Genomic DNA, 10,179 nt, shown 5'->3' with positions numbered 1-10,179 from the left:
TACCCTGACGTTAGGCAGAGAAAAAAACTCCAGGTGCTCTCAGCTTTAAAAAAAAGTAGGCAGTCTGTGTCATCCTTGTTTACTTTATGCAGTGTCCATCTGCTGAGACAAAATGCAAGCCCTGAGGTATTAAAAAAAGAACACTGTCAGAGTAGAGGCACTATATCTATGAGAAATGCTTCACATAGTTTCCAATATCACAAACTCCTCCTGTTTCTATTTAAATCCCTGTAGCTCTCTCCTCTGGAAGTTAGTCAGTCTAGGATATTCATTCACCAGGTGGTTACCACAAGAGATAGAGAAGCAGCAGCAGCAGACAGCAACATGCCTGCAGAAGAAAGCCAAAAAGCAACGCCTGCAAAAAGGGCCATCAAAAAGATCCGAACCGCCAGCCTAGTAATCAGCTTGGCACGAGGCTGGCAACAGTGGGCAAGTGACCACAACACAAAGCAAGCCCAAGAGCCCCCAGGATGGATGCCCAATGCAGAAGAACCACCAGCTGAGCCACCAAAAGAAAGGCTATTATCAAGATGGCCAGTTTCTACTAAGAGCGACCAAGAAAAGAGTGAGGAAAAATCCTCAGGGAAGTTGGCAGTGGCTAAAAGGGATGTAGAAAAAGATTCAAATGAATCTGATGAAGCTCTCAGAAAGCTTAACATTAAAAGCAAAGAGGTGACCAAAACCGTTGTAAGTAAAGTCTATGAAAGAGGAAATGACATTAGCCTCCTCAGTGATAGATATGAGAAGGATAATGGGAGCCCAGAGATCTGCGGGTACAAGGAGGAGTCAAGTAATTTTGACAAAATCCTTGGTGACAAAATGTCTCCTACAAGGCGGAGGAAGTGCTCAAATCTGGTGACAGAGTTAACCAAGGGTTGGAAACAGATGGAACAAGAGGATAAAGTCCCAGAGTTGGAGCTACATAAATGTCGCAGTGACAGCCTGGATACGGAGGACAGTGGTTATGGGGGCGAGGCAGAAGACAGACTCCAGCAAGTAGACGCTGACCACATTATGAGGATTAAACGACCCATGCCATCACTGTAAGTGAACAAACACTTTATTAGAGTGCACCAAAACGGTTGTTAGTCCCTGAGGCAGATATGGGTTTCCAGGAGGGAGAGGAGAAAATGGGAAGCCCAGTTTTTAGTAGCTGGATAAGGGCCAAAGGGAGACTCGAGTTTTAAGAAAAAGCAGCCCCGCATTTCCACCCCTGATTTGATAACTTCAAACTCACAAAGGTAATACCATGGGACTTAGATCCTTACTTGCACAGCATGAGTAAAATACTCATATTGATTATTGTGATAAACAGTTCAGTCATAGGCTGAAACACATCTACATAAATCATGTGATAAAAAAGTTTGAATCTTGAATAGATTGCTAAAAATTGAACTCACCCTGTGGATAAAGATCAGAGAAATTGGTTAAATTCATTGAATAAATTATTTACGATGAACAGCATTCCAAACTTTAATAGAAATAAACAAGGAAAAGATTGGAAGGGTCAAGGTCTACCAAAGTTCGCCTTCTAACCTCCAATCACAGGACATTTATAATTTGGAATACACCCACCTGAGCCTAACAGATGATTGATGCTAGAAGGAAAGACATGACTAGGACAATATTTTAAAAAGTAGACTCCTTGATGCAGAGTTGTACACACTTGCAACCATTCACATGTTAATTTTTCCAGCACTGACACATATGCATGCACCTGATCGCAAGGTACAGCAACCTTTCAGAAGTGGGGTGCCGAGTCTTCATTTATTCACTCTAATTTAAGGTTTCGTGTGCCAGTAATACATTTTAATGTTTTTAGAAGGTCTCTTTCTATAAGTCTATAATATATAACTAAACTAATGTTGTATGTAAAGTAAATAAGGTTTTTAAAATGTTTACAAAGTTTCATTTAAAATTAAATTAAAATGCAGAGCCCCCCAGACCAGTGGCCACGACCCGGGCAGTGATAGTGCCGCTGAAAATCAGCTCGCGTGCCGCCTTTGGCATGCGTGCCATAGGTTGCCTACCCCTGGTATATCGCCTGCATGCACGTGTTTATGCTAAAAATATGCACAGTCATTTTGGATGCAAACCTGTATGCACAAAAATGGAGGCTGAGTTGAGACACCTTTGAAACTGAGATTTGACTCCCCCTCTCTTGCATATATGCTCACACACAATGAGGAAAAGATTTGAGGGTCGTGGTGGCTGGAAGCTGAAGCTAGACAAATTCAGACTGGAAATAAGGCATACATTTTTAACAGTGATGGTAATTAACCACTGGAACAATTTACCAAAGATGATGGTGGATTCTCCATCTCTGACAATTTTTCATTCAAAACTGGATGTTTTTCTAACAGATCTGCTCTAGGAATTATTTAGGGGAAATTCTATGGCCTGTGTTATAGATGGACGATTACAATGGTCCCTTTGGGTCTAGGAATCTATGAAAAATGCTAAATTACAGTCATTAAAGAAATCAATTCAACCTTGTGCATGTAAGTAAAAATCACCATGGTTAAGACTGACTGCTTTTTTGGCTCCTTTAGGCATAAATGCTTTGGTTGAATAGGGATGGGCTTAAACTCACGCTTAAAGTTAAGCATGTACTTAAGTGTTTTACTGAATTTGAACCTACATAAGTTTCTGGATTCTGCTCACAAAGTAGGTAAATATAAAATAAACCATCTGAGACAAACACATTTACAAACATTACATTTGCTGCAAACATCTGTGGTTATAACTCAGATATGGAACTGGTCTGATTATTTAGTTAGTCAAGACAGACACTATACTTTGGTATCATTTCTCTACAGAATTTAACACCAAGTATGAATTGTTAAGTGTGAAATCCCTGGCATGTCAGAAAAATCACTATAATCAAATCTTACAAAATAATGTTTTATCCTTCAGAAACAATCTGATGTGTAGGCAGTTCCCTTATGTCTGCAACATGGTGTGAGGAAAACAGAAAGAGCACAATCTGTTATTTAGGTTAAGAATTGCAGTGTATTTAACTTTCATTTTAAATATACGTGGAAAGAATTATTATGAAAAACATACCTCTCCTACAATGAATTAAACAGCAAGTCTAAATCTTAGCAAACTGAACTTTAAGTAATATTTCCTTGTAAGGGTTCCTGTCTGAAGATTACAAACAAAAATTGTATTATAATTTTTGACTCCATGCATTACCAAAATAATCAGGGGATTCAAATCCAGATATTGCAATCAGTGGAGAACTCTCATTCATTTCAATACAAACAGGATTTGACCTACAGAGGTAGCTCCAAGAGGAATAGACATGCCCTGATGTCAAACAGCTCCTCACAAGGTCTCCCACGTAGCAAACTTTGCAGAAAAAGGCTGCAAACAGTTGGGTTGTAGCTTAGTCACTTTGATTTCAGGAAAACAAATTATCCATACACCAGAGACTGCAAGAGGGAAATTGATTTTATATATTTAAAAGTGTACTTCCTACAAAGTAAATACTACTGTAAACATTTGCCTTACCTGAAGAGCACTGCATATAGACATAAAGCAAGCTAGACTTGTTTGCAAACCTTAAAAAGAAAAAAATTAGCAGAGGTGTATAAGCTTCCTTGCCGTCTGTAGGATAGCAATAGAAACTACCTGGAAAAAGGAAGAGGGGGAAACAGAGAAAAAATTTCCTAGATCAGTGGTACTCAGACCTCAGTGGTTGAGGAGCCAAATTAGCGATCAACATGACCCAAAGAGTCACAGTAGTGTAAATTCATTGTTTCATTTACTCTCTCGCTCTCATTCATATATACATATATGAATAAATGAGAGCGAGCAAATATATGTATATGTGTGTGCATGTGTGTGTATGTATATATATATATATATAGAGAGAGAGAGAATATATCTCACAGCAAAATGACTGATCCATGGGCAGCAGGTATAATAGGCCAGGGTGCCGTGGCCGCTGGACTCCCAGTTGCGGGGTTTTGGGGGGGACGTTTTATTGTACCCCATGCAGGTTCCAGGGCGGCTGAGGAGGAAGTATGTGTTATTCAGCTTCCCGAGTTCATCAGTAATCTCTCTGGAGTCTGAGTAGAAGCTGAGTAGCAAATACCACCTCCTCAGCCACCCCGGAACCTACATGGGACATATCAAAAGTTTCTTCCAGACCTGAGAGACACTTTTCCCCGCACTGCTTGGGGTCTGAGGAGGGAAGGGAAGGAGAGGCGTGGAGTGGCTGCAGCTGGCCTGGGACTCCGGGCAGGTGTGTGTGTGTCTGGGAGGGCGGCTTGGGGCTTTGGACGGCACCCGGGGGCATGGGGTCTCGGTGGGCCAGCTACAGGAGCGGAGGCATACGGGCGGAAGGGGTGGAGCTGGGCTAGCCTCCCCAAAGGGGGGCTCCACCCACTGCCCATGTCCTGATCAAGTATTATCATCCTATCAACTAGAGTTGGTTACTAACATAGTAAAAGCATCCTGATAGGTTAATAACTTAGATTGGTTAATAATTAAAATCACACAAGGGTTTAATATCATGTGCTGTGAAGAGTTGCAGGAGATACATTGAAGAGCCACTTGTGGCTCACAAGCCTCAGTCCGAGTATCACTGGCCTAGATTATTCAAGATTCCCGGGGTACTTTTTAGCTTCAGCTTATTTTTGACATCACTTTCAAATTCAGTATCTGAGGCTGGGATTTGCAAGAGAGCCTGCAGGATTTAGGGTAGAATTTTCCAAAGTGTACAACTCACTTAGGAGCCTAAGTCCCATTGAAAGTCATGGGACTTAGACTCCTAAGTGAGTTGGGCACTTTTGCAACATTAACCCTTAGGTACCCAAATCCATTAAATGTCTCATGGTAGTTGGGCACTGAACTCCCTGAAGCCTCTTTGAAAATCCCAGCCTAAGAATTTAGGCCCAGATTTGTAAAGCTATTGATGCATTGCTAAATGTAGCATGCTAATGTCCAACTGATTTAGGAGCCTAAAGCTCATTTTCAAAAGGGATTTCATGATTTAGGAAGGATTTAGGTTCCTAAGTGCCTAAGTCCATTCTGAAAATATTTAGGCTCCTAAATCAGTTTGGGGTTCAGCATTGCAGTGCCTTGCTATTTATTCAATAAGACAACCCCCGCCCCCTCTATTGGAAGAATATTCATAGATTCATAGCCTCTAAGGCCAGAAGGGACTACTGTGATTATACAATGAGGGAGAAAATCCATGAGTGGATCCTTGTAGAGTTTTCCTCCTGTTGCAGGTTTCACTGAGTAACGGAGCCAGCTGGTCCTGTATTGCTCTTTCCTATCAGGAGCCACGTCTCCACTGTCTCGCATTGTGTGCTGTCATCTACACCTATACCAAGTAAGAGCAGACTGAGTGCAAAACCTATCAAATCAGAATAGCAGGATTTTACACCCACTTTAAACACACTTAGCCTGGATGTAAAAAAACTCCACCAGGCACCAGGCCTGTGGAGAATCAGGGCCAGCGTGTTCATACTGTATCCGAATCACCATGTCAGAAATGAGAGCCCTGGCAGTAGAGCTGGAGGAATAATGCCAAAACAGATATATCAATCTATCTGCAAACAAACAGATGGACTCTGCTCCACTGCTATCCCTGGGGTCACATCATTAGTTATCTATAAACATCAGCAGCTATTCACAGAAAGCGTTCATATTTCACAAATTTTAGCACAAACAGAGCTCTGAAAATTCAAACCAGAAGGGTCTTATTTACTGTTCATCTTTCTTCTGTTGCAGTCATCCAATCAGGGAACAGACCAATACCATGTTATACAGATGACTAATCGCATCCCACAAATAATGAATGGCTAATAGCCAATATGAAAGAATTTTCAAATAGAGGCTGAGAACTGACCACCCATAGTAATTAGATAATACAAATAAAGTGAATTGTACAGCCTCAGAAATCAGGATCAGTATGTCGGCAATTCACAAACAGGGTGGAAAGAGAATAAATTTGCAAGGGGTGTTATCTGCAACTAATAATGTGACCAGCTCTACCTGGCACCAACCCAAATTAAACTGAACTGCTCACTAAAAATAAAATGTAACTAGCAAGGAAGTAACTATCTTTCTACTGGGGTTGCCTGAATATCTCAAATATCTTATATGTCAAATCTTAGTGCAGTTACCTGGGAGAACAGAAGATTAACCATACATACTGAGGGGAAAATAATACCTTTTATATTACTTACAGCTGTCTGCCTTACTGAAATCTGCTTGGAAAGAATAATTCTTTGCATATATAGTGCGATTACATAGTTTTTAAAAACAGTCATATATTTCACTTTAAATTTATATTCTCAGAACATATAAAACCTGCTATTTTTGTTAATCATTCAGTTTTGCTTTAACAACCACAAACTTCCTTTTTGGTTTTGTTTGGTTTTAAATAAGGCAGTCTTCTGTTTCCCCTCAAGGTTTCAGTGAGAACACACAGTCCCAGTAATTATTTCTCACATCAGCACCCACATCCATGCCAGCTGTAACTTTAGCTGGAGTCAGACTGCATGCAAACCGCATGCAAATTCAACATTCTGGGATGATAATATTTAGTTTATACCTAGAAACAAAACTGGTGGTGCATGAGTAATGAAAACTGCCACACAGAAGAAAAGAGCATGGAAGTTCTCATGCATTAGGCACCCAAAGAAACAACGGGAATTGACAGCACAGATCATGCAAAGGACAACGTCCCCTTAGAAATGCATTCTTACAAAAATGCATTATTATTATTACTACTTATAACGTGGTAGTGTCCTGAGTCCCAGTTTGGATCAGGGACCCATTGTGATAGGAGCTGTACAAACACAGAAGATTACATGTTTTCTGCCTCAAGCAGCTGACAACATATGAGAGAGGGAGAGACTAATCTAAAAAATAAACTGGAAGTCAGCGTATTTACTGGTTAACGCCACAAGAAAGTAGACAGTGAGGCAAAACAGAAATGTGAAAAGCAGGAAGGGTTTAAACTGTATGATGTATGTAGAAGAGGCAAAATGAGAATTAGATTATCCCTAGCCATGTAGGGTTTGAGAGTAAAAAGTAAATGTGAAATAAAGTGGTGCTAATCTAGGCAGCTAGGGAGAAGATTAGAATGGAAAGGCGATAACAGTATTTGGTTAGAAAGGAGGATTAAAGAGCTACATGGGAACAGAAAATGTAGGAGACAAAGTAAATAAAAGAACGATCAGAGAATGCAGTTCAACTATGCTGCCTCCTTCACCTCTCCTGATCCCAGGAAATTCCTGCTACAGTTTTCCACAGGGAGTAGGAAGGAAGCAAGATAAGCATATGAGTAAGGGACAACCACTTTCAGGGTATGTCTACACAGCAAAGAAAACCCACTGGCTCATGGGGCTCAGGCTGTTTCATTGCTGTATAGACTTCTAGGCTCAAGCTGGAGCCTGGGCTCTGGGACTCTGAGGTGGGAGGTTCCCAGAGCTCAGGCTCCAGCCCAGGCCTGGAAGTCTATGCAGCAATGGAACAGCCCTGCAGCCTGAGCCCTGTGAACCCAAGCCTGAGTCATCTGGCATGGTCAGCTGTGGGTGTCTAGTTGCTGTATAGACACACCCTCTATGGCGTTTACCCTTTAGCCCCATTGAGACCATCAGTATAAATTACTTTAGACTCAGTCAGCATTAACTTACCTCGGTTTTCCCTCCACAACATACCTTCTTTATTGAGTTGGGGAAGTGGCCAGCCAAGGAACCCAACGGGGGCCAGAGCCGGGCAGGATGCTGTGTAAAGGGTTAGGGCCCTTTGTGGATCTTCTGAGATCTGCAAGTTTCAGAAGCCAAATTCCCTGCACGTTTTATGTGGGGGACTCGCCTCCAAACAGGACAACACAACAATAACTCAGAGTCAAAAGCTCACCAATTTCTCTCTGCTGACCTGACAACAAGCTGCACAGCTGGTTTGCTGATAGCACTGCAATGTAACACACTCTTCTTCCAGACCTTCATCTTACACACACACACACACACACACACAAAATATTCCATGATTGCAAAACAGAGGGAAGCAAAATGGTGCTTTACATCATTATGGCCACGACTGTCCTGTGCTTTACACCACATCACTGGTGCAGCTGACTTTAAAAATCAACCTAACTGGCCCAGGGAGATCACACCCCAGGTGTCCTCCAGCAGCATAGAAGTGAGATAGGGGCTTTTACACCAATCACCCTTTCTCTCCACTACCAGCAGAGCAGGGGCAGGGGTGTGGTTGAAGAGAAGCGCTTGTGGCTGGGATACTTGGTTGCATTGTGGTCCCATTGGGCCGTTGCAGCCTGGTAGGTTAAAGCTGCCCTCAAAGTAGTAACAGCATCAGGGAATTTAAACCATTTTGCACATTTGTCCTGATTTGCACTCTGCAATATAACTGCATCTCACGACGTGGCCCAATACCTATGAATGACATTATAGCCATGGATGTTTTTAGCAGGCTCAAGGTTGAAAGGGATTAGAGTGTAGTCAGGACAACACCTTCCTGCCCTTTGGGCCTTTGAAAATCTTTAAATGAGCTAAAAATGTTGGGTCACGTTTTATTTGGGGCTTACACTAATGAAAAGTGAGTATTTTCCTATTGTATGGGGTAATATTTGTCTTATGCACCCTGTTATATTAGTTAAATCAAAATGGCCTGAAAGGCACAGATTTTCAGACACTGACCCTGTTCTTTCAATCATGAATAGTGGTGGGTGCAATATTTGCACTTGAATTAAATTTGAAGTGCCAATAATTGCACTTCAATTTCTAGGCCCCTGATGAACTGACAGAAACAAGGAGGATAGCTAACTGAGCAAGTAAATTGTGGGTGCAAAAGCGTGAATGTAATTACCTCTCCAGAGTGGGTTAATGCTGGGCAGAAAATGTGGCTAACAAAATTGAGATCCAGTGTATAAGTTGGTGTCTTACGCAAGATCAGCCTGGCAATGAATGGTGTGGCTTTTAAATACACAATTGATAAATTGAATATGCCTATACTGAAGAACTAACTTTAGAATTAGTAAAAATATGCCACCTAGTGGTTAGTACTCTGGACTGGAAAAAGTTGAGTCTTACAAAAGAAAACAGTACAAATGAGCCCCTAAAAGTGGTGACATGAAAAAAAAAAATCAAGCCCCATCTTTGTTTCTTTTAGTGCAAACAGGTTTACAGAAGAACTAAGCAGCAAGGCCCACAGGAAATACAGTCCTGTTAATGCTCTGAAGGGCAGATGGCAAGAATGGGCAGACCAGCATGTGATAACGCAGAAGCTGAATCCTTTCAGTGAGGAATTTGACTACCAACTGGCCCAGTCGACACGCCTGCACAAAGGAGATAAGGGCTATGGTCGTCCTAAAGAGGGAACTAAAACTGCTGAAAGGGCCAAGAGAGCGGAGAGTCACATTCACCGGGAGATAAAAGATATGTGCTTTATCATTGCAACAATGGCTCGGCTGAGGCGTGATGGCAAGATCCAAGTCACCTTTGGGGAACTCTTTGACAGATATGTCCGCATTTCAGACAAGGTTGTTGGGATTCTCATGAGAGCTAGGAAACATGGGCTGGTGGACTTTGAGGGAGAAATGCTATGGCAAGGCAGGGATGATCATGTCATAATCACTTTATTGAAATAAATGTACAACCACCCATTATAGTAAACTTAAAATACATCAAATTTTTCCATTGCTGCCAGTTACCGCACCATTAAATAGTCAACGTTTTGAATATAGGAATTTACCATGCAGTCGGAAAGATACTTAACGTTTGTCAGATGTTTTATAATTACTCCTGCGATACCAAGCTCCTTTTTCTATCCCCTTTGTATTGTGCCCTTTACCAACCGAGTTTGCAGCATTTTAAAGTTATTTACCACTCAGACAAGGATGGATGTGAAAGAACTGAAGTGAATATATGTATTGAATGCACCAAAATAAATGTAAAAGCATAGAGACAGCTCCACCTCAATCCCAACCCTGAGTTGCTTTCACATACAAGACTTACCCCACCCTAAATTAACTTAGATGGGATTTTTGGAGTTATAAAGTGGGTTGGATCAGGAACCAACTGAGAATATGAACTTGAATGCGCAATCTATTAAATTGACCCTTCAGTCCTGTCCTACATTTCATAATTAAGTCACTAAAAATTTGAATGTACAGTCATCTGCATTTACGACTAA

The 10,179-nt window shown here is 41.4% G+C and overlaps 1 protein-coding gene across 1 annotated transcript; it reads left to right on the top strand.

Annotated features, from left to right (window-relative positions):
* Positions 1-234: 234 nt before the first annotated feature.
* Positions 235-10,179, top strand: ABRA (actin binding Rho activating protein). The gene is made up of 2 exons (XM_039521504.1): positions 235-1,043; positions 9,157-10,179. Exons 1-2 carry the CDS (start codon positions 325-327, stop codon positions 9,632-9,634), a joined length of 1,197 nt encoding a protein of 398 aa, XP_039377438.1. The 5' UTR covers positions 235-324; the 3' UTR covers positions 9,635-10,179.

The sequence above is a fragment of the Mauremys reevesii genome, linkage group 2, assembly GCF_016161935.1.
Source record: "Mauremys reevesii isolate NIE-2019 linkage group 2, ASM1616193v1, whole genome shotgun sequence".
Lineage (NCBI taxonomy): Eukaryota > Metazoa > Chordata > Testudines > Geoemydidae > Mauremys > Mauremys reevesii.
Note: the sequence above shows the minus strand (reverse complement) of the source record. Positions and strands in the feature narration are given on the sequence as shown.